General features: G+C 31.5%; 1 protein-coding gene across 1 annotated transcript in view; it reads left to right on the forward strand.

Annotated features, from left to right (window-relative positions):
* The window catches only part of LOC127709576 (MAM and LDL-receptor class A domain-containing protein 1-like), a 63,230-nt gene that overhangs the window by 11,658 nt on the left and 25,313 nt on the right, over window positions 1-26,259 (forward strand). The window contains exons 8-29 of the mRNA XM_052215180.1: window positions 1,381-1,510; window positions 3,747-3,857; window positions 5,184-5,290; window positions 6,440-6,564; window positions 7,442-7,596; window positions 8,636-8,752; window positions 11,108-11,205; window positions 12,391-12,514; window positions 13,194-13,378; window positions 15,395-15,467; window positions 15,810-15,929; window positions 16,331-16,425; window positions 17,264-17,390; window positions 17,764-17,939; window positions 18,501-18,582; window positions 19,411-19,521; window positions 20,329-20,423; window positions 21,015-21,135; window positions 21,573-21,745; window positions 22,503-22,584; window positions 23,845-23,967; window positions 24,873-25,217. Of these exons, the coding sequence (XP_052071140.1) occupies window positions 1,381-1,510; window positions 3,747-3,857; window positions 5,184-5,290; window positions 6,440-6,564; window positions 7,442-7,596; window positions 8,636-8,752; window positions 11,108-11,205; window positions 12,391-12,514; window positions 13,194-13,378; window positions 15,395-15,467; window positions 15,810-15,929; window positions 16,331-16,425; window positions 17,264-17,390; window positions 17,764-17,939; window positions 18,501-18,582; window positions 19,411-19,521; window positions 20,329-20,423; window positions 21,015-21,135; window positions 21,573-21,745; window positions 22,503-22,584; window positions 23,845-23,967; window positions 24,873-25,217 (2,875 nt within the window). The remainder of the gene's footprint in view (window positions 1-1,380; window positions 1,511-3,746; window positions 3,858-5,183; window positions 5,291-6,439; window positions 6,565-7,441; window positions 7,597-8,635; window positions 8,753-11,107; window positions 11,206-12,390; window positions 12,515-13,193; window positions 13,379-15,394; window positions 15,468-15,809; window positions 15,930-16,330; window positions 16,426-17,263; window positions 17,391-17,763; window positions 17,940-18,500; window positions 18,583-19,410; window positions 19,522-20,328; window positions 20,424-21,014; window positions 21,136-21,572; window positions 21,746-22,502; window positions 22,585-23,844; window positions 23,968-24,872; window positions 25,218-26,259) is intronic.

Below are 26,259 nucleotides of genomic sequence, written 5' to 3' on the forward strand. Positions count from 1 at the left end.
CCAATGCTTTTCTTAACGTAATTTGTACTTATCTCCCTTGCCTATCAATTTTGCACTTGAAAACATGTGTCTAATCACAGGGTAGAAAATACTTCTCAGTTCCATTAGGGCTAAGGAAAATATATTATTTTGCCTTTTGTATAATGCAGAGTGCACAAAGTGTCTAGTTATAAAAAATACCGGCTGCACACATCGACCAATCAGGATAAGTCATTCTATTAATTCTGAATACCATGTTATCTTCATAAAATGGCTGCGCCCATAATATTTAATGGCTGATTGTAACCTGGAGGATGTTATGTGTAGACAAATTAATGTATACTGCACATCATTTATTCATATTGTATGCAATATAGTTATTGATGGTGATTATAATGTAGTACATGCAATTAAAAGTGATTATGTGATTACAGTAATTTATTACACATACCTGCCAACCCTCCCGTTTTGAGCGGGAGACTCCCGCTCAAATGGCGAAATTCGGGAAATCTCCTGCTTGCCGGTACCCTCCCGAGCGGGAGTATAGAATCCCCCGCTTTGGGATATTTTAACCTTGAATGCAAGTCAACATTAATTACGTTTTTGTCTCACTGATGAGGGTTGTTTTTACCTGTAAATCACAGACCATGTGAAATTAAATGGCTTCACTTGACAGCTTGGGTGTCAAACATAGTACTAATTAACGATCATTAGCGACTTTTGCTTCAAGCAAAACACTTGAAAGAAATTTCGGATTACTTCCCCTGTTTAATCCTGTTTTAAGTTACCCTTCTCAAAATAATGTGAATTGATAAAACAATTAATATAAACTAAATACAAATTAAACAAAGAATCATAAAAGGATGGCAATTAAAAGATTTTGTATGCCTTAAGACAAAAAAAATAATTATGTTTTAGAAATTACTTAAAGGATCTATACTTCTATTCAATGTTTATGTTGAAATTTACAAGATATGTATTGAACCAAATTTAGTGAAAGAGATATGTGCTCACACAAAATGCACCCGTGACAACATGACTGCTCTCTTATAACAGAGATATCTGGGGTGAAAGTTGTCTGAAAGGTATTCAAATGTCAAAGTTGATGAAATAGGAAAGAAACAAACAACACTCCTTCTGTACAACATAACCATATTTAAAGAAACAAAGTATATCTATTAACTCTTATATGTGTTTCGTAGATGAATAAATAAACACGTCATATATTTCCCTTGAAAATGTCGTTCGCGCAAAATCTCCCCCTCAGCTGTCATAGCTGTGAGGGAGATCTCCCTCTTTGAAGGTTTCAGAGGTTGGCAGGTATGATTACATATAATTTAAAGTGGTTATGTGATTACAGTCATTCAGTACATATAATTTAAAGTGATTATGTGATTCCAGTCATTCAGTACAAGTAATAGTAAGAAGAGTATGTACCTGACAGATTCCAAACTTAATTTCCTGACAGAACAGACAAGGAACCTGACATTTTATGATATACAAGATATAACTGATACATACCAGTGTACTAGTAAGTTATTTAACTCAATTTGAATTATTTAAAAATTTACCACGTTAGAATTAATTTATTGGAATAAAGTGTCTGAAGGAAAAGAAGGAGTATAACTCAGCTTGCCCTTAGATTTGGATCCCTATATTATATATGTATTATTTTTTGTTGTCATAACTAACATCTGAGGACTATAATTACATTCAGATGAAAATGAAGAACAATATTGAAGAGAAAATATTAGAAGGATAATAGTTGATAGATGTATAAAACTTTGTGATTGTTTGTCTTACTCAAAAGTTAATAAAATTGTCGTTGTATCATACCTTCTCTTTTTATAGTGATTAAGGTGGATCATTGGTATATATTTCCTCAGATAGAATTTTCTTATACTTTGCAGAATGTAGATTTTTCCATGCTTTTTATGCCCCGCCGTACTGGAGGGGGCATTAAGTTTTACCCTTGTCCGTCTACGTACGTCCCAAAATTGGTTTCCGTTATCTAACTTTAGTTTGCCTCAACCAAATGTTATGAAACTTATACACAATGCTTATTACTACAAAACACAGATCAAGTTTGAATTTTGGTGGCGTCACTTTTACCGTTCTAGAGTTATGTCCCTTTACAAATGGAAAAATTGCTGAAATATTTATTTCTGTTCTCTTAACTTAAGTTTGCCTCAACCAAATGTTATGAAAATTATGCACAATGCTAATTACCACAAAACACAGATCAAGTTCGAATTTTGTTGTGTCACTTTTACCGTTCTAGAGTTATGCCCCTTTACAAATGGATAAATTGCTGAATTTTTCGTTTCGGTTCTCTAACTAAAGTTTTCCTCAATTAAATGTTATGAAACGTATACACAAAGCTTATTAACACAAAACTCAGATCATGTACAAATTTGGGTAGCGTCACTTTTACAGTTCTTGAGTTATGTCCCTTTTTAACGTTATATGCAAGTGGGGGCATCATCTGTGTCCCATGGACACATTCCCCATTTATTTTTCTAAAATATAATAAAAAGTATGGGTCACAGTGCTACTTTTCAAGCTACAAGTTGTGCAATATTGCCCAAATTTGCATAGATTGTTCATGAAAAAACACTTTTTTCATGAATAAGAAGAAATCTACGAGTTAGAATTTTGAAATAAAATATGAGAAAATAGGTTTAAGAATTGATAATTTCTCTATCATTCCTTTATAAAAATTATACTATTTGAGTTAACTCCTCTTAAATTGATAAGTTGCCAATTTGATTCGATCAAACACAAACATTTGGAATTTATAAATCAGTCTGAATAATGCAATACATCATTTATTTTTCTTTATTCCAATAAACAGTCTAACCCATTAATTGCCAATCTGTCTCAAAATTTGCAGATTTAAGTAAAGAACTAGACCTAATGTAAACTACTATTTTACAACCCAAGATGGCGGTATACAGTTAATCTTCCTTAATTTAAAGAAGAAAACCATGAATATTAGAAAATGATGAAATACACATTTTTCAAAAGTTTTATCATGTCAGAGGAAAGATCAACTAAAGTTTCAACATAACAGCAGCTTTCTATTCAACCACAAAAATGGAAATGAATTCCCAACATGAAAGGCATTTTCTGTTAAAGTTCAAGTTTCAGGTCTTCCAAGTTGTTAGATTTAAAAATCATGTTACTCAGACACAAAATAAAATGTATAAGATCTTTTCAGCAGTAGAAATTATCCGTTGTTTGAGGATAATATTTGTGTAGTACATGCTTTGACTGTGCAATTACTATTGTATTTATACCCCTGCTCAGGCAAAAAATAAAATTTAAATAGTTTGATGTTGCCTACCTACCCACCTAAATTAGTAAAAAGGAGCCTACCAGAAAAATTTTATGACGCAAATTGTCTCAATTTTTTTTTTAAAAAGATTCTCTCCTGCCCTAATGTTTTCTTGTCTAAAACATGTAACTTATGCAGTATGCAAAAAAAAAAAAATCCCTACCTACCTACCTACCCATCATCTTCCTGTTTAAGAAATACATTATATTCTAAACATAATGGCCATGTATGAAATTTTCGTCCCATTTTTCTATGGCTACCAAAAAATATTTTCAATGGTACTTTGTAATGTATTTTTTTATGGAGTTCATTTTTAAGATACTCCAGAAGTTTGCCTGAATCATCTACTCTCCACAATATTATATTATGTAGATCAAGTTTTTGGTTGTAGAAATATAATGTACAATATTTATTTTGTTTATATTAACAGAAGACTGCAGTGACCCTCCAGTGTGTGATAATGGTGGATTTGTAGATTTTCGCTGTCAGTGTTTATGTCCAGAAGGACTAAAAGGACCAACTTGTAATGAAACAGAAGGAAGTAAGAAGTGATTTCACCAGAGCTTTGTTTTTATATCTTCAGGAAAGCATTGGTTTCATATTCTCACGGAAACTTTTTTAACGGCGGCGGCGTTAGCTAACTTCTGAAAAGTTTTATATTTTAGAAGGTGGAAGATCTGGATGCTTCATACTTTGTATATGGATGCCTCATGTTACGAAGTTTCCGTCAGTCACATGTCCAATGTCCTTGACCTCATTTTCATGGTTCAGTGACTACTTGAAAAAAAAGTTCAGATTTTTTGGAATGTTAAATTCTCTCTTATTATAAGTACTGTGGATTCATTATTATTCGTTGGATACCAATTTTCGTGGGTTTCGTGGGTACAGGCGAACCACGAATTTAAATGTTCCATCGAATTACAAATTTATAATAGGCTTTGCATGCAGAGGTTGGCAAACCACGAAATCAAATATCCACGAAAATGCAAGTTTTCCTCAATCCTCGAAAATTGATACCCACGAAAATAAATGAATCCACAGTAATAGGATAACTATATTTGGTATGTGCGTACCTTGCAAGGTCCTCATGCCCGTCAGACAGTTTTCACTTGACCTCGACCTCATTTCATGGATCAGTGAATAAGGTTAAGTTTTGGTGGTCAAGTCCATATCTCAGATACTATAAGCAATAGGTCTAGTATATTCGGTGTATGGAAGGACTGTAAGGTGTACATGTCCAACTGGCAGGTGTCATCTGACCTTGACTCATTTTCATGGCTCAGTGGTTATAGTTAAGTTTTTGTGTTTTGGTCTGTTTTTCTTATACTGTATGCAATAGGTCTACTATATTTGGTGTATGGAATGATTGTAAGGTGTACATGTCTAGCTTGCAGGTGTCATCTGACCTTGACCTCATTTTCATGGTTCAGTGGTCAAAGTAAAGTTTTTGAGTTTTGGTCTTTTTTTCTAATACTATATGCAATAGTTCAACTATATTTGGTGTATGGAAATATTTTATGATCTATATGTCAGTCACACAGGTTTTATTTGACCTTGACCTCATTTTCAAGGTTCATTGCTCAATGTTAAGTTTTTGTGTTTTGGTCTGTTTTTCTTAAACTATAAGCAATAGGTCACCTATATTTGGTGTATGGAAGAATTGTTAGCTGTACATGCCTGCCTAGCATGGTTCATCTGACCTTGACCTCATTTTCATGGTTCATTGGTCAATGTTTAGTTTACTTGGTTAAAGTTAAGTTTATGTGACAGTTGTAATAAAGCTTTATATTTAGGACTATCAACATAATATCAATGATTAGTAAAGAAGGCGAGACATTTCAGCGTGTGCACTCTTGTTTTATTTTAGACTGTGGAGGAATAGTGGACTTGACTGTTGGTAAACCTTACATGATCAAATCTTCAAATTATCCATCACCATATAGTATTGGGGATAACTGTGTTTGGGCTTTAAAGGTATGTATAAGTTTTTTTTGTCATTCTAAGTAAATTTTATTTCAGATATTACAGAATTTAATAAAAGTTTTCTATTTTTATACTTTAAAAGATTTCAGTTTAAAGGCATAAAGCATCTTCATTCTGATAATAAACAAAATAAGATGGGACACCAAAACAGTGCCAAAATTAACGAAAAGACATCTAGAGGGCAATATATAGTCCAACTAATGACAGGTGTATATACAATATGCAAGCTCTAAATTGTCCTGTGTCTACAAAAGCTGTGATCGAATTTAACAGGAGCAATAAAAAACTGCCATTACACCCAATTCTAAAAAAAAAAAAAAATTAAGATATGACATGATTCATGAAGTATTTAAAAACTCACCTTTCAATTTGATCAAAAGTTGACTCATACTGAAACTGAATCTTTTTTTTATCTAACTTTACTTTTATAATTTAATCAAATCAATTCATTTTTATTGTCATTAAATATTTACAGTATGTTTGTGGCAATACAAATTTAAACAAACAATAAACAACAAATAACAACAATACAGAATACAAAAAACATAAATGATAGATTTACAATACATTGTTTTTAGCAATATTCAATAGCCATGTTACAATGAGACCTCTGCCCTAAGTTCTAAGTTAAAAAAATAAGCCAATAATTCTGACATGTCTAATAAAAACTGTTAAAAAAAAAATTTCTGGATATGTAGCTTTCTCCAAAAATATATTCTTGTTGTTAATATTAATATGCCTCAGTTTACCTATTTCAATGGATCTATTAGTTTTACCTTTTTTCCTTGTTTTTTTTTTAACTACTGTGCAACTATTGTCTCGCCTGTGCGAAAGTTGCAGTATGCCAGACATATGGATTACAATCTGGCAGCAGCAGGGAAAATCAATGGTCAGTAAAGCAGGCAAGAAATTTCAGCATGTGCACTCTTGTTATTGCAAATCCTTGATGATTGGGAAAAATGTGAAATCTAATTAATGCAATAGGAAACATTTTATGAAGGAAAATTACTACTGAAATTATGAAAGTTAATAATTGCTGTACTGATGCAGTCATAAACGCATCATTATAATTTCTGAATTAACATTATCAGTTTTCATGTATTAAAATCTTGTGATATAATCAATTATGTTTTTCTGTAGGCTCCAGCCAGTGCTAAAATTAAGGCCACAATAACAGACATGGACATAGCTTATAATCATGAGCTGACAAGATGTTATCATTGGTTAGAAGTTCAGTATAATTTGATTGCACAACCGGGAATTATGTAAGTTTGTAGAAAAGTTTTTGCCAAATTTTGACCAATCATAAATTTAGAAATAAGGGCATGTTTGAACATTGGGTCTGAAAGTGTAGATTTTGATAATCATAGGATCCTATAGCCATTAATTGACAATTTCTGAAAGAGATGGAAGATTGATAAAATTTCAGTCATGTGAATGAAGTTTTTAAAGGAGTAGAACCAGTAACCCCAATAAATGACCCTTTAAACATGTATTTTTAAAACTTCCAATTGTTTAATGTGTATGCATTGCTAAATGTATTGTTATTAAAGTAGAATAAGAAAAATTGTATATTTGCTTCATATATTATAAATATTTACGCCCATTTTTCTAGAAGTTTGTCACATTTTTCGACATTTTTGCATGATTTTATATGTGGCGCCACCATTAAAATTTTGATTGAAAAGGAAAGAATATGATATGAAAAGAATATTTCAACAAAAAATTTGTTGGTCGAGGGGTGGTGCCACTAAAAAATTTCAGAAAACTGTCGTAAGTTTTGCCAAATTATGTAAAAAATCTGGTTATAATGAAATTCAGGTACATTTATGACATCATAAATACATTACTACTGACATAATTGGTGAAAATCTTTTTTAAATGAAACAATTTGACATTATAATATATGTTTTCATGAAATTTTCACAACATTATCAAAATTTTAAATTGTAAGATTTTTAGGGCCAAAATTATAAGTTAATGAACCAACTCCATTAATGTCAAGTTCATTCATCTGTTTTTCTGTCCATCTGTTTGAAAACAAGTTTGCAGTCGAATGCTATCAGAGAAACCAACTCTAAATAAGTATTTAGTAAATGTCAGACAATTATTGCACAATATTAAATTGATACATTTTTTCAGAAAATGTGGAGAGCTACAAGGTGGACAGACATTAGAATATGAAACAACTAATAATGGAGAATACAACTTGATGATGTTTAAATTTGATAGTCAATTTGTAAGCAGTAAGGAGCCAACTAGAGGATTCTTTATGATTGTTGAGGCCTTCAGTGCAGGTTTGAAAATTTTATATACTGTTGAGGCTCTCTCCTGATTCCACCTGGTATAAATGGGCTAAATGGAACATAACTTGGTAAAAATTATCCCTTTGGAATTTAGTTTCAAAAGTTGACGGGTGAATTTACAGACTCAAAAGCAACATTACAAAAATCAGATGTTTCAATGGTTTTGAGTTGAGCATATGAGTGGTCAGGTTCTACATTTTGACAATGGACTGAGTCAAATGATGGTATATATCAGGGTGGTCTGATTTAAATCCATTCCTGTAAAAAACTAGCCCTTGGATTCGTTGGTTTTTCTCTAATTTCTCTTTTCTTGAAAAATTTTCCTTGTTTGTTTCTTTGAGACATTGTTTAGCAGACGATACAATAATTTTACAATTGTCATGATGTTATAAAATTCTTCATCGTTCATGGATTTGCATCATTTCATTGACTAATTCTGAACGTACGTTTTAGATACTTACCACAATATCTTTTTCTTTGGGTAGGTCTATGTGTTGAAAATTCGTAAGACAGCTTAAAAATATACGGAAATGAATACCGATTATAATAAATATTGATAGTCATTCTAGTATAAATATAAAAGCTGGTTGACAAAATATTGAAAGCAAGTTTCTTCTGAGAAATGGCCAATCTCTATGTCAACAAACCGTAAAAGGGTGGCGACTTATTATATCTAAATACCGTCCTTTTTTAATTTTCATGAATTCTGAATCGTTCTAATTTGAAGAAAGTAAATATTTTGCGATGTCCAACAGATTACCCTTATGACTGCAACAATCTGCACAATGGGCGCGAAAATTTAAACCTGCAATAAGAAATTGGGTTTGTTATTAGATTTATTTCCATTCCAATGGTTATACAGGGATCAAATAGCAGCAAATGCAGAAAAAGGACAGTAGTACTCATAATATATTTGACTTGAGCATTAGAAATATTATACAGCACAACCCTTGCCAACAATGATATTAAAATGAGAAGGCTATCAATAGTAAGGGAGAAATGATTATTTTACATTCTGATTTCATTTCAGGTTGTCATAATAACCCCTGTGATTCTGGAGGAACCTGTGTAGAAGGACCAGGAGATGGAACCTTTGTTTGCTTATGTTTACCTGGCTACAGTGGAATTACTTGTAACAAAGTGAATGGTAAAGTTATTTTATTAGCTCAAAATTTTTAGTTGTCTGCAAATATCTTGAAAACAATAATAGATAGAGAGAAGCTGTAAGCAGGAAAATTATCAGTAAGTGTAGAAATAATCAATTTTAACAAAATTGTATATTGATTCCTTGTTGGAGTCATTTCCTCATACCTGTCAACTGACCCGGATCCTGCGGGTGTGACCCGAGATTTTCACAATTCTGATGGGTCACCCGGAACACCCGCCAGGTGACCAAATAACCCGTTTTCACCCGGATTCCTAAGCCTTCAGACTGATTAGATATAAACTGATTTCTTTAAAATACCGGCAAACTCGTAATTCTTCCTTGACAAGAAGTTCAACTAGCTGTGTAAACTCAGCTCAAGTGACCCATTTCAGTGCATGGCTTCACTTGACAGCTTTGGTGTCAAACACACTGTTAATTAACACCAATTACCTTAGCTTTAGGTCGTAAATAATTTGTGTATTTCAAAGTTGTTTTAAAAACAACTTGAGTTACTTCCCCTTTTTTGTCAATTCACAATATACTCCTTAAACTTATGGTTTTTTTTGTAAAAAGATTAAATCTAAGATGAATTGAATGCAAAAACATATCAGAATAATACTTCTACTTATTGTTTTACCTTAGAACAATTAAAAAATAAAAATTTTGAAAAATTACTTTTTTCATCTATACCTCCTTTAATTGTTTAACTTTATTTTATTATACTCTAATATCAACCTCTGTAATGTTTCACTGCTATAAAGCTGCACAAATGTATGCAAAGAAAACACAAATTGGCACATTGTATGCCATGGACTGAATATGAGCAGGAATAAAGGCAATGTAACACAAATCCATCAATGGCCTCCCAAGTGCAATGAAATAATAAAATGTACAATTTTAAATTACTTAACCATGTGGACATGTTTTGGAAACTTTGATATAAATTATAAGAAAAATATCCCCTAAATACTGAAATTCAGCTCGAAAAAGTTCGTACGCGTTATGACCTGAGATTTCATTCTTCTATGCAGGTCATCACCTGCATTTTCATTGTCATAGGTTGACAGGTATGTTTCCTTTAAATGTCAACTTTACCCTTTTTTTTTTCCATGTTTGGTTATTTTCTTGATAAATATAATAGATTGAAAGAAAATCCACAAAAACAATCAGGTTGATTAGATTTACTTATCAGAAAGTTGTAGCAGTAATAAAGGGTATAGTGCAAAGTTAACGTAAGTCCACTGATGTGCCACACTTGAAACGATCAATCTTCAGTTAACTTAACTATCAAACTGTCATTTCATGAAAATTATTCATATGAAAAGAATAAATTAACCATGTTAATGACTTTATTCCCCTTGATTCCCCAGTGGTTACCTTAATTGTCTTGAATGTTTTGTTACAGTCTAGAGAGATTTAAAACATGTCTGGCTGGCTCAAATTTCTTATTGAAAGCTTGAATGGAAGATATAGTAATTAATAGATAGATTTTCATGAGACAAAATCAAATGAACATTAAGCAATTTCATCTTTTAAGACATGAACATTCTGAACAAAATGCTGCTCTTGAGCTTGGGAGTTACTTTAAAATTTCCAGGGATGAAGAAAAATATCATGCTGTGTTACAAGTTAAAATGACTCCATGTATCGAATTAACAGTATCTTAGAACCAAAGTTCATGCATAGAGTAATATTACTACAAAGTTTTATTGTCTGCGATCAAACAGTTTTTAAAGTATCTCAAATCTTAAGTTATTACGAAAGAAATGAAACTTTTCCATAGAATCACTTTCTCTTGGTCAAGTTATTTAAACTTTTGTCAGTTCTCTTGTCTCATTTAATAAACACAACAGCTATTGTTCTCTGTGTAGTTTATTCACTGGGACCTTTAAATTTCTTCTAAGAGAAATCAATCATTCATTGATTAATTTGTCTGAAGAAAAAAAATATCTTCTAAGTAGATGAAAATACATGCATCAACTCACAAACCTGCTTGTGATGTTGTATTTATTTAATATCAATAATATATTTTCAACCTGTTCAATATAAACACTGAGTCAATCATAAAAAAGTTGATTTTTGACCAAATTTTAAGCATTGTTCCTATTGAAATTTGTGGGTTTTTTTGTGTGTTTGTTTAGTCATAGAATACATTTAAGAAGCCTTGATTTAAACATCGTCTTTTTCCAGTTTTTATTTGTCAAACACACAAAAAAACAAATTTTATTAGGAACAATGTTGAAATTTTGTCAGAAATCAACTTTTAATGTTTACATAACAATTATTTGATATTTTCTTTGGATTTATATCCTTACTACATAGACATACTTACACTAGCCAAACATTTTATTTTAGCTACAGCTGTTGTTACATGTGACTTTGAAACAGATCTGCTTGGGAATTGTTTTATGGATTCAGACAGAACTACTGATATAGAATGGAGCATGTTATCGGTATGAACAGGTGTTGTTAATTTCATTTCCTGTATTTCTTGCTCTGAAACATATTCGAAAATATTTTTCATTTTCTGACACTCTTAATTGTTAAAACATCAAATCGATTTAATAGTATATTCAGTATTTGTGTTGCCTGAACCACATTGTAACAAGAATTCTTTGGATGATATAGATCTGTAGTTCAGCTTATAGTAAAGTGAACAATGTTGTGACAAGACCTTTTTGGATAAGATTGATTATAGTCTAATGGTACAAACTTGTGACATGAAATATTTTTATAAGAAAGGTTTATGGCACAGTATAAACAGTGCAATCTGTGTTACTGTAGAAAGGTCTTTGGTACAGTCTGTACAGTGAAATCTGCAAGATAGATAGGATAGGTCTGTGGCCTTAGGTACAGGATATACAGTAAATCTTGTAAATATATATGGTACAATTAAACGGTGCAACCTGTGTTATAGATTTGTGGTACAGTATGAGCAGTGTAATCTTTACTACTGTTCATAGAACTGTTGAACAGTGTTTACAGCATAACATATTTTACTGCAGATAGGTATGGGCTACAGTGTAAACAATGCAATGTACTGTAAATTCAGAAATTATTGCGTGCATTTATTATTGCAATTGTTAAAAAATGGACATAAATGCGAGTTTAACTATTGCGATGTCAGGAAAATCTGCATACAGATATGTGTATCAGATATCAAAATGCAAGTTCTTATTATTGCGATACTCACCCAGTTGAATTATTCATATGCAATCTGTGCTATTCTACATAGGTCTGTAGTACAGTGTTTACAGCATTACCTGTATAACTGTAGATAAGATTGGGCTACAGTGTAACCTAGCTGTGTAAGTATGAATAGGTTGTGGTACAGTTTACTGTAAATTCAGAAATATTGCAAGGTTTTTATTAATGTGAATAATGCGACATGGTGATCTCGCATTTTTGTCCATTCTTCAAAAATTGCAATAATTTCTGAATTTACAGTATATAAAAAGTGAAACCTGGGTAAGTTAACTAAACCACAAACTTCTTTAAAAATATTATGTTGATCAAGAAAGGTTCTTGTGGTATAATTTACATTACTTGTGTGGAGGTCTGAGGAAATTCAATGAAATTTTCAGATGTCAGATATTTTTGATTTTATGAATTGTTTGCATATACACTATATTTTCTAGGCATTTTACATGAGTTCCAGAACAGTTTACCCACAGACAGGTCATATTATGGCGGGTTTATATATTTACAAACTGACATATTATGGTGATGTTGCTCGACTTGTCACAAATTTAGATTTTGAAGGTAACATTATTTTTGTGAAGAAATCCCCAAAGAGAGCATACTTGACATTGTTGTAGTATAGAAACAATATTTCAGATGTTTAATCCACTGGCCTTCTTCTAAATTAGTTTAGAGAAATAACCAGAGAAGCTGATAAAGGCCAGAAGCTGAAAGGTCTGAAAGTAGTAACATCATTATTATTTATTATCAAATAAGACTGCTGTGTTTGTCTATTTACATCAGAATTCATATTGCTAGACAATTTTGTGGAACAATAAATAAATCTTTGATCTACAGTATGTTGATGGTTGTATTTACAGAACCAAAACTATCCAAAATATGTAGTATTTATAGATTTTTCTCTTTTCATTTTAATTCTTTGGTAAAATAAGTGTACTCTTTTAATTCTTTATCAATCACATTTGTTATCTATAAAATGGAAACGTTTAGCTTGTTGATATTATACGATAAAGGTGCACTATTCAACAGTAGCATGGTTGAATTTTCTTTGATTCTACTATTAGAAATTGACATCAATGATTAACAGTCAAAATAAATTGATTTTATAGAAATTACATTTTTCTCGTGGATTTCTAATGGAAATATATGATTATCAAATTTAAAAACTCGGAAAGGCAGTCCAATCAGTTTGTTATTAAATTTTTAGTTCACACAATTTTCTGTATTTTTCATATATAAGCTGGAGATAGATGTTTACAGTTGGAATACCAGATTACAGTATATGCAAATGATCCCAATTTCTACCTGGATATAAGTTACACTGGTAAAGATCAGTCTAAGACATCACTTTTATACCAGAAAACAGATACTTCAAACAAGTGGAAAAGTTTAGATCTGGATATACCATCAGTTGAGGATTTAAAGGTAAAGCAGTGTTAGTTTTAAAGAATTAAATAGAAAATGCTCTTTACACTGAGAACTTGCAGATTTTTAGCAAAAATTATCAGCAGGACAAGATCTACAAATAAGTCAGAGTGACTGAAACCGTAAGTCGGTTCATTAAGGAAGTTATTGCCCTTTAATGACGATTTTACTTAATTTTTGCATTTTTGCCTATTATCTTGAAAACTAAAATAGGAAGAAACTTTATATAGCAAAAATGATCAGCAAGACAAGATCTACAAATAAATGATCATGGCTGAAATCTTCGGTCAACTCACTATTGGAGTTATTGTCCTGTAATGATAACTTTTACCATTTTTTGTGTTTTTGCCTATTATTTTGAAAACTATAAATAGATAAACATGATAAATAGAAACTTTAAAAAGGATAATGATCAGCATGATTAGATCTATAGATATGTCAACATGATTGAAATTATCAGTTAACTCTTAATAGAGTTATTTCATTATAATATTGATTTTTGTCGCAAAAGCGAGACATAGCGATCCTACATTCCGGCGGCGGCGTCCACAAATATTCACTCTGTGGTTAAAGTTTTTCAAATTTTAATAACTTTCTTAAACTATCCTGGATTTCTACCAAACTTGGACAGAAGCTTGCTTATCATCATTAGATAGTATCCAGAAGTAAATTTTGTAAAAAAAAATCCTGTTTATCCGTATTTTACTCATAAATGGACTTAATTTTTCTGCCAGTTAACATTACATTCACTCTGTGATTAAAGTTTTTCAAATTTTTAATAACTTTCTTAAACTATCCTGGATTTGTACCATACTTGGACAGAAGCTTGTTTATGATCATAAGATAGTATTCAAAAGTAAATTTTGTTAAAAAAAAAAATCCTGTTTATCCTTATTTTACTTATAAATGGACTTAGTTTTTCTGCCAGTTAACATTACATTCACTCTGTGGTCAAAGTTTTTCAAATTTTAATAACTTTCTTAAACTATCCTGGATTTGTACCATACTTGGACAGAAGCTTGTTTATGATCATAAGATAGTATTCAAAAGTAAATTTTGTTAAAAAAAAAATCCTGTTTATCCGTATTTTACTTATAAATGGACTTAGTTTTTCTGCCAGTTAACATTACATTCACTCTGTGGTTAAAGTTTTCAAAATTTTAATAGCTTTCCTAAACTATCCTGGATTTGTACCAAACTTGGACAGAAGCTTGTTTATGATCAAAAGCTAGTATCTAGAAGGAAATTTTGTAAAAAAAAATTTCCTGTTTTTCCGTATATTACTTATAAATGGACTTAGTTTTTCTTCCAGTTAACATTACATACAGTCTGCAGTTAAAGTTTTTAAAACATTTATTAGATTCATAAACCATCCTGGATTCTTACCAAACTTGAAAGAAGCTTCTTACATTCAAAAGATAGTATCTAGAGGAAAATTTTTAATAATAATTTCCCCATTTTTGTTGAGCCTGCGACTCGCAGCAAAAGTTGCCATTGTTCAAGATGCAGGTGAGCAACACAGGCTCTTTATTGCACTATCTAGTTGTTCACAACTGCCCTTCCAGTATTTCTACACTACTTCTAGAAGAATTTTGACTTCCTATGTTACCCATTTTGCACTAAGATACAATTTAATGTCCACTGAACATAGAAAATGATGTGCGAGTGGGGCATCCGTGTACTATGGACACATTCTTGTTTCTCATTTATATAATTTTAAATATTTTCCATGGTAGGAAATGTGATTGTATGATTTTATTTTTTTTTCTTTGTCCTAAGATTCATTGATTGATTTTTTGTTTGCTTAACATCTGTTTTCATTCCTAAGATTGATTAATTATGCATATTGCATTGCTAGGGAAAAGTTGAATTGCCTTATGGTACAGCTGTTTGTTAAAGTTTCATGTAGTTCTGTTAGCTTCATGATAATGCACAGAAACATCACATGCAATGATTTCTTGAATATTGAGATAACACTCATTTATAAAAAACGAGATTTCATAACTTTGATTTCAGATTACCATAGAAGCTGCAGTTGGTGATCGTGAAGTGATTATTGATAATCTTGTTCTGTCACCAGGGCCATGTAGTAAGTTTTTGCCTTTATTTTATACATGTTATTCATATTGATGATACTTATGTATAATAATGTTTAAAGATAACAAATTTAAAGTTATATTTGTTTATTGTTTCTTTGAATGCAAATAATTGTATTGTGTGATATCATCTCAAAATCAGTTGCAAAATCTATTTTTATAATTTTGATAAATGTAAAAATGATTATATGAGGATTACCAGCATAATGAATTTAAACATAATTTACCAATAGAATATAGTCTAAACATTTGAAACAATTTACATCAGCTTGAAGTAATGAATGTTGCAGATAATATTTCAATCTGTGATAACAATATTTCGAGTTATGTTATAGGTGGACCATGTGCATCTACCAAGCCATGCCAGAATGGAGGACTTTGTATTCCCAATGGTTCTACAAAATACACTTGTCAATGTCTGACTGGATTTACTGGGGAGGATTGTACACTGACAGGTGGGTTAATTATATTCCTCTTTTATATTTCTTTTTTGTTGATTAAAACACTTACACTTATGCCATAAAAATTTGTATTGTAAAGGATCAAACCAGATTACATTATGAATAAGACAGACATCTATTTCTTGAAATAAGATCCAACTCGGACTTATTTTTTTCTTAAATCTGGCTTGTTAATATTAATCTAAAATTTTAAAAATACAAAAGGTTAGATTGACACTGATTTATATTCACTAGGTATGTTATTTCTAATAATTATGAATGCTATAAGAACCTCCTTTATGTGTATCCAGGTTTAAACTGCATAAGTTTATGAAATTATTCAATTAGTCAGTTGTCAAGTTGTGTATAGTATTTAATTCATCTTTTGTATAGTATTTTATTTACCTTTTTTGTAGGAGCATTAACCACATACAGCTGTACATTTGAAGATGGTGCAGATTGTTTTCTGTCACAATCAAAGACTGATCAAAAGAACTGGGTTGTTACATCTGTAAGTTGTTTTAAATTTCCTTCATTTTATAAACAGTTTTCCTGTCTGGAACCCCAGAAAAAAGAATTATTTCATAAGGTTGCTATTTAGTTTTGATGTTTCATGCCAAAAATGTTCACCCATTGATTTACAATCTTTTCTATTACTTATTTCCGGAAAACATAGACAAAACAAATGTGTCTGTTATTATCTCCCTTGAAACTGGTAGATAAACCCTTAAAAAGACAATACAAAACATGTTTATAAATCTCTTATAGAACTTAATATTTACTGCTTTGGTTTAAATTATTATTTCTTATACTCCTGTACTGAATGAGGGGTTAAACTGCTTTACCCCTGTCTGTCCTTCTTTATGTCAGTCGGTCATCTGAAATTTACGTTACATTTTTCAAGAGAACTAGAAATCAGTGCTTCCTGAAATGTGTTATATGGCTTCATGTCAGCATGCTTTACTGTATGACACTTTCAGATTCATTGTTCATCACCTTCCTGTTTACCAAATATTTCCATATTATTCTAACACATACAGGCCATATATGAAATTTAGTCACATTTTTCTTGGGAACTTCTAAAAAGAGCATTTTGAATTGACCTTCTTGTTAAGTTTTAGATATCTTATACATCAAACTTTGGAAACGACCTACAGAAGATAAGAACGCAGATTGATTGCTGTAAAGTTTTCATCAATTTTAGTTGGGAAAAGGGTATATTTTGGTACATTGTACGTGTTATAAACTGTAGTTTAACCTAGGTTGTAGAAATGTCTTTCATGGTAAACTGTGTCAATCAGCTGCATTAACTCCTTATTGTTAATGTTTCTACCATTGTTTACTTGCAGAAAGCAACACCATCAGCAGTTACTGGACCATCATTTGCTGCAGAAGGATTATTCTTCAGTTATCTAGAAACATCATCAACAAACGAGGGACAAAAAGCTGTTTATCAAGCAAATGTTGAATTTCAAGGTAAACTTTACTAACCATTAAAAAGACTCAAGTATCTTACACAGTAGATGTGCAGCATAAATATAATGAATATTAATATTATCTGCTTAAATAGAAGTTATAGATGAAAGGTTGTCTCTGTCCAGACTGTCACTATGGTGTTGATGTTTTCTTGTTCAAATGATATCTTTAGCAGAAATTATCAAATTTTTGCAAATCTCTAGAATTAATAGATACAACAATGTTTATTATGAACAGGAAATATAAACTTTGAGAAATATTATTTATAATAATGTTTTTAGCCTGTCATTTTGATGTTATATATATATTTGGTATAAAAGAAGCACTTTAAACATGATATATTGGTATTTATTATTTTACAATTATTATTTAGCAACTGACAGATGTTTGATATTCAGCTATCATATGTTTGGATTGTCTGTGTCCAGTCTAGCAGTAAAAGTAAAGGGAAATGAGATAGAGGAAACTGTCAAATGGATCAAATATTACTCCCATGGTAACAGGTGGCATCAAGCTGGGATAGATATACCTTCTATGGCTGGTCTGGAGGTATAGAATATTACCAACAAAGCTATTTAAGATTATAAGATTTGATGTTAATTTTATTGAGACAGCAGTTCAGCAACACAAATACATCTATTTTTAAAGATCATAGTATGGTCTTTGGCAATAGACAGTGACGTGCTGGTCTTTGGCAATAGACAGTGACGTTCTGGTCTTGGGCAATAGTCAGTGACATGGTGGAGATGATACATGTTTACTCTTTAATAACACTGTAATTAGTGAGAATCTAGCCAGTTAAACTGCAAAGAGTGAACATTATGAAATATTTATGACCTAATGAGGTCAAGGTAGGTCAAAAATTGATTTTTTTTATCACAAAACAAAAAGTTGTGCTCCAAGTTCAGCATGAGGAGAGGATGAATCCAAAAAATATTCATATATTACAGTTCAAAAGTAGATATTTTAAAGCAATAATAATGTCTTTTCGTGCTTTGAAAAAAGTGGTAAATGTGGTTTATAACACACATGGATAAATCATATATGTATTCTAACAATAATATTTTCACCAAATGTATTTTTCATTTTAATTTATGTATATTCAAATAGATTTACATTGAAGCTTCTAGTGGTGGTGATTATATGGGAGACATTGCCATAGATGATGTACTGCTTAGGCCTGGACTTTGTTGTAAGTATTCTAGACATGTATTATAAACATATATGAGCTCAGTTGGTCTACAGTTGTGACCAGATTCAGGAGTAAACATTGCCACAGAAAATATTAATAAAAAAATAAATTGCACAAATCTGCCTTATAGTCAAAATAATGTGTTTGAGTAGTCATGTCACCATGAGAATAGCTACCTTGTCATCTAGTATGTTTCAAATCTAACTCATTGTGTCAGTCTAGTACAAATCTGGATATAGTATATGGCATAGTAAAAATAAGGATGATATGCATGTTTATTGGAAGCCATGAATGTTTTTTTTAATTTTTATGCTGAAATATTAGCAAACATTACATTCATACTACTGTTTTTTTTACAAATTACATAATATTGTGAATTCCCATCCAATTTGATCAAAAGTCAACTTTTTATGTAGAATCCCTTATTGATTTATGGATTGGTAGGTCAAAGTTTAAGGTCACATTGCCTATGAATAGACAGAAAGTTTTGTCTCTAGACAAAATTTATGTGCTATTGCATAGATCTTAAATCTTAAGTGAATAATGGTTTTTGGGGTGAAAAAGACCTTTATGATTTGGAGATAACTGAATCAACAACTTACTATAGCTCGTTCAGTTTCATTGATATATGGGGCTCTTTCCAACATCTTCTTATATAGCACATTATACTGTTTGCATAATACTGTATTTATAATTGTTTTTAAGAACATTTTTCAACTTTTCCTTGTTGACATTATGCACACATATACTCTGTCATGTGTAGCCCTTTATTCTTATCTGATCAAGCATTGTTAGATTTTCTAGCATTTTGAACTCTACTTATTTCAGTATGTGATTCCAGTCCATGCATGTTTGGTGGAACCTGTATCCCTGTTGACAGCTCCACCTATCAGTGTTCATGTGCAGCTGGATTTAGTGGAGAAAATTGTCAAATTGTTGGTAAGATATTACTCATATAGTAATGTAAGTAAAATGGTAAATATTATGTTTTTTGTTTTAAATGGATGCTTTTGAAATTCAATCTGTGCCTTGTTTGTCAACTGAGATTTCACAATATTACCTAATGCATGTACCACCAATGCTGTCATAACTTCCCAAAAGAAACATTATCAAATGTAGTTTTGGAAATTATTAATTAGAAATATTAAGGAAATCTGAATTTAAGGCCATTTTTGTAGTTCAATGATGTTTCTTGTGCACTAGACATATGTCACTTTGATATAAAAGTTTAAAAAAACTGTAGTTTCAAGAAAATTTCAACTTTCTGTTGTGTCTAATATCAAATGTTTTAGTTTAAAAATATATGGAACTTTTTTCTCATAATAGTATTCAGTTAGTTTTGATTTGACAAAATATCACCATTTACACTACAATAAAAATGATTATAACTGAACTACAATAGTTGTACATAATAAATTCTACAAGAATTAAAATGATTAAAGACTGGGGAAGTAATGCTCTACCATAGGCATGTCTTACTGCTATATGACACACTTTTTGGATGTTGGATATAAGGGGTGAAAAAAAGTGGGGATGTGGGATATAGAGGATAAAAAAGTGGGATGTGGGATATAGAGGGTAAGAAAAAGTGGGATCTGGGATGTAGGGGGTAAAAAAAAGTGGGATCTGGAAAAGAGAAGGAAAAAAGCAGGATTTGGGGAAATGAACACCCCTGTGTCACCCTACTCATATATAAATATACTTTTGTCCATCACTTTTCCCTAAAAGTTTGTCTATTATTTGTAGATACTGCAGCTTTGATCTGTTCATTTGAGAATACATTTTGTTCTTTCTTGGAGCAAGACCAGAACAATGATACTATAGACTGGAAGTTAAATGATGTAAGTTCTTTTTAGTTTCACCAGGTTGTATGATATATTCTGTTTAACCAGGTCAATTTGTATGTACATTCAGTTTCACCTGGGCTCTTGGTCATAAAATATTGACTCGGTACTCTGTGCTCCAAACACCTAATCCATTATTTTGATTGGTTGAATTTTGTGAGTCTTGAGTATGATAAACGTATTACCATACTCCAAATGATTATGACCGCATAGCCTGGTCAATTTGTATGCATATTCAGTTTCTATGTATATTCAGTTTCACCTGGTCAATTTTTATGCATATTCAGTTTCATGTGGTCAATTTGTATGTATATTCAGTTTCACCTTGTCAATTTTTATGCATAAATTTTTAAGTATATTCAGATTCACCTGGTCAATTTATGTATATAATGGTCAGCATTTTTATTATACCTTCAGGATAATTCATGATTTCAACTGTATTTTAAGATATAAACTCTTTAAGAAGAAATAAATGGATTGCCTTTAAAATGTGTAGAATAGCTAAAAAATTTGGATTGTTTTATTATGAATATAATCATTTAGATACGAACGGTATTCATATTAATAATATCCGATATATAATTAAAGGGACACACATCAACGTCAGGAACAGGACCTTCCAGTGCTGCAGCAGGGACATACTACCTGTACATAGAGGCTAAGGGTAACTCGGACTCTACTGCCAGACTGCACTCACTACAGCTATCAGGTATTTACATCAGCAGACAATTAAATGAAGCCTAACTGATTGGTTTAAAGTCATAAATCAAGAGCTATTTAATATTGGATACAGGTGATTTGTTGTCAAAAGCAACAGGAATTTCTGTTAAATATCAAATGCAGTTTATCAGTATCAAATGTGTAATCATATGTATTTCATCTCAATGATATTTGTCCCATGAACATGAAACTTCATACTTTTCACAATCAATTTGACAATGATGGACAAAATTTCGATTGTTCAAATGTAAAAAGAATCAAGTACAGTTAATAGGAATGAAGTTTTTTTTCAGTTTGATGTCAAGGAAACGTCCCTTTTATTTGAGTGCACTTTATGATGAATAAAGTTAAAAACATATTTCTGGGGTTAGCTATAAATCCTAACAAATAACCTTAATAATTTTATCAATAAAAAAATGATTTTAGAAACTGAGCATTGTATGAAGTTCTCCTACTATATGTATGGTGTAAATACTGGTTCCCTGAATGTGATAACAGATGATGGTGGAGGGGAGATAACTCAGTGGACACGATCTGGAGATCAAGGACAAAGTTGGCATCAAGTTGAAATTGATTTGAACTTTACTTCAACATCTAGGGTAAAGTTTATATACAATGTATTAAAGCAGTATTTCACTTATTTTGATATTATGCCCCCCGCCGCAGTGGAGGGGTATTAAGTGTTACCCATGTCTGTCTGTAGATCTCTACGTCCATACATGCATACATCCCAAAATTTGTTTCTGTTCTCTAACTTAAGTTTGCCTCAACCAAATGTTATGAAACTTATACACAATGCTTATTTCCACCAAACTCTGATCAAATTTAAAATTTAGTTGGCGTCACATTTACCGTTCTTAAGTTATGTCCCTTTTTAAAGTTATATGCAAGCGGGGGGATCATCTGTGTCCCATGGACACATTCTCCATTTATTTTCAAATATGATAGAAAGAAGTCTGTAGCACACTCATGGTATCAAGTTATCATTCTTTGAGGTGTCTTATTTGCTAACAGCAATTTAAGCATGTAAATGGATTTCGGTATGGGTTTTTCTCATTGTTGAAGGCCGTACGGTTGCCTTTAATTGCTTACATCCACTTCATTTGAACTTTGGTTGATATTTGTCTCATTGGCAATCATACCACATCTCCTTATTTTTATATTCATCCTGATAATTGTCAGTTTTTTTTTTTACATTGAAGAGTCTGTAAAAGAGTAGACCAATGTTTTATTTAACTTACATCCTAGTCATACTAAATATATTTCATTGTTTGTATTTCATAAACACAAAATAATTTTAGTGGAATTATCTTTATAAAACCACAAATGATAAGTCAGTCTTTTTATTTCTTGCAGATGATAATAGAAGGAATTGTGGGAAGTGGAGAAAAATCTGACATTGCTGTAGATTTTATTTTTATATCACCTTTGTCTTGTGGTAAGTTTTTAGGTCAAGCTTATGAAGTAGGTAAAAAATCAAAACATGCAAAACTTCAAATGCTTTTTAGCTCACCTGGCCCGAAGGGCTAAGTGAGCTTTTCTCATCACTTGGCGTCCGTCGTCGTCGTCCGTCGTCGTTAGCTTTTTACAAAAATCTTCTCCTCTGAAACCACTGGGCCAAATTTAACCAAACTTGGCCACAATCATTATTAGGGTATCTAGTAATGTGTCCGATGACCCTGCCAACCAACCAAGATGGCCGCCATGGCTGAAAATAGAACATAGGGGTAAAATGTAGATTTTGGCTTATATCTCTGAAACCAAAGCATTTAGAGTAAATCTGATATAGAGTAAAATTGATTATCAGGTCAAGATCTATCTTCCCTGAAATTTTCAGACAAATCTGACAACCTGTTGTTGGGTTGCTGCCCCTGAATTGGTAATTTAAAGGAAATTTTGCAGTTTTAGGTTATTATCTTGAATATTATTATAGATAGAGATAAACTGTTAATAGCAATAATGTTCAGCAAAGTAAGATCTACAAATAAGTTGTCATGACCAAAATTGTCAGTCGACCCCTTTAGGAGTTATTGCCCTTAATAGTCAATATTTAACAATTTTTCGTGAATTTTTGTAATCTTTTACAAAAATCTTCTCTGAAACTACTGAGACAAATTTAACCATACTTGGCCATAATCATTATTAGGGTATCTAGTTTAAAAAATTTGTCCGATGACCCCGCCTTCCAACCATCATGGCCAACTTGGTTAAAAATAGAACATAGGGGTAAAATGCAGTTTTTGGTTTATATCTCTGAAACTAAAGCATTTAGAGCAAATCTGACAGGTGGCAAAAATGTTCATCAGATTTAGATTTATCTGCCCTGAAATTTTCAGACGAATCCGATAACCCGTTGTTGGGTTGCTGCCCCTGAGTTAGTAATTTTACAAAAATTTTGCAGTTTTTTGTTATTATCTTAGATATCATTATAATATCTAATATCTAATACTATTAATTATGATTTTAACCTTATTTTACATGATTTCCAAAGCATCAGTAAATACAGGTGAGTGACACAGGCTCTTGAGAGCCTCTAGTTTTCTTCAGAGTTACTTTCGGGGAGAGATCATTGCAACACATAACATCACATTAAATGGAAATTACAAAAAGTCTTTAATATATTTTATACATATTTGAATTCATTGTTCATCATCACATAGAAAAATATTAGTTCATTATAATTTTTTATACATTTTAGATAAGAATGCATCTTTTTGTTCTCCAAATCCATGTCAGAACACTGGAATATGTACGGAAACAGCCCTATCTTTTACTTGTAGTTGTAAAAAGGAGTTTACTGGAAATGTCTGTGAATTGGAAGGTTGGTAATTTATAGTAACTTGATATTAACATTTATTTGGGGAAAAAAGTACTATTCTGTTGAAACATGATAACTTAAAGTCAAAGGAAGCAGGCATAATTATTTGACTTATCAGAAGTTAAGAGCAATCTTAGGGCACAAGTTACATCATGTTTTTCTGTTTCAATATTGTACCTTGTTTTGCTAACCAGGCATGGGAATGTTTGAAAAAGTATTTTATTGTCAATTCAGCTGCATCACTGATATTTTAAAAACAATAAGAATAAAAGAGGTAATCTTTTTGATATTATTTAAATAAATTAGTTGAAATCTTAATGTTTCATTCGTCTTAATGGATGTTCCCTGTAGCTGCACCCTTTTTGCACCAATTTCTAGTTTTGCACCAAAATGGAAATATCATGGCGGATCACATATGTATATCAATCCGTAGTAAATTATGGTACCTTAAATACAGTACTTTATGGAATAAATGGGACTATTTTTGCATACAGAGTGGAGAAATAAGGTGGTGTTGGACAACAAAAGACTGTCTTGCTGGTATATACACAGATAAGCAGTGCAATACTATTTAATTGGATCTCTGTCATACCTAGATGAGACCAACTCACAGAAATAAAAGTACCAAGTACTTTAAATGATCTGTAAAAGAAAGTCAAAAGAAATGATATATGAGGTCATGAAGATGGTTATAGAAACAAAATGATTGACATGGTACTATAAATATATATATATACTATAGGAATAAAAGGCATCAGATCCTGATGCTAAATAAAAACATGATAAGAAAAATTTATTCAGTGTTTTGAAATTATTTTTTTTCATTTTAAATTTTTCTTGTACTTTGGCGTCATGGTATTTTCATTTTTCATCACGGGGAATTTTATTTTAATTAAACTATTTTATAGTGGTTGATGGTAACTGGGGATCCTGGACTGATGGCTCATGTTCAGTAACATGTGGCGATGGACAAATAGTAAGAACTCGTACATGTGATGATCCATTACCGGCCAATGGTGGAGCATCTTGTGAAGGATCAGCCAATGAAATTGAAGTTTGCAATGAAGGGGCATGTCCTCCAGTCAATGGTAACTGGGGATCATGGTCCGATTTTACTTCCTGCTCAGTAAGTTGTGGTGGAGGTACACAGGCCAGGATAAGATCATGTGATAATCCTGTTCCAGAGTCTGGAGGAATATACTGTATGGGACCAGCTACAGAATCACAGTCGTGTAATGATGAAAAATGTCCAGGTTAGATCAGTGTTGATTTTGTTTTGAAAATCTGCAACATAAGATGACGCCAATAATATTTAATTTCCATTCATTTTTATACAAAAATTAACCAAACAAACCATTTATAAAACTCATTAGTAGTGTTCAAAGTCCAGCTTCAAGATATTCATTTATTTATCCTGTCATTTACTTATATTCAAATTCCTGTATGAATTAATATTAGGCAGGATGACTGAAATATTCTTGTGTTCTGCTTTAATTTGACTAAAATTCCAGAAATTTCTATATCATTGTAACTGTGTCCTTTCCTGTAAGTATTTTAATCTAATGTGTATTTTTATATTTTAAAAACCACTACAAATTAACACTTGTGTATAATTACCAATGAGACAACTTTCTACCAGAGACTTAATGACATAGAAGTTTACGACTATAGGTTACTGTATGGCCTTTGAAAATGAACAAAACCCATACTGCATAGTCAGCTATTAATGCCCTGAATTAACAAATGTAAAACAATTCAAACGAGAAAACTAACGGCCTGATTTAAGTACAAAACAATGAACGAAAAACAAATATGATATAAAGCAACAAACAACAACCACAGAATTACAGGCTCCTGACTTGGGACAGGAAAATACAGAATGTGGCTGGTTGAACTAGTTTGTTGCCACCAAACTCTCCCCCTAACCTGGGACAGTGGTTTGACAGTACAATATAAGAACAAACTATAAAAATCAGTTGAAAAGGGCTTAACTCATCAGATCAATACAAAGCAGACAAACATCAAAAACACAGATTGGACATGGCAGGGTATTTATACATCCCTAACAACAACAACAACAAAAAAAGTACACTTCCAATAGTCTTATTTGCATAGATCACTCACCTGCCCAAAATAAACTGTTGGTTTGGAATATATTAACTTAGCATATCCACTAAGTCATTATGTGACTCCTGACATTATATAGAAAAAGAATATTTGGTGAAAACAAACATTTTTATACAAAGCCCATTACCGCTTACGTAATAATAAGAACCAATTGTTTTACTAACTAAT

Source organism: Mytilus californianus, unplaced genomic scaffold, assembly GCF_021869535.1.
Source record: "Mytilus californianus isolate M0D057914Y unplaced genomic scaffold, xbMytCali1.0.p SCAF_7, whole genome shotgun sequence".
NCBI lineage: Eukaryota > Metazoa > Mollusca > Bivalvia > Mytilida > Mytilidae > Mytilus > Mytilus californianus.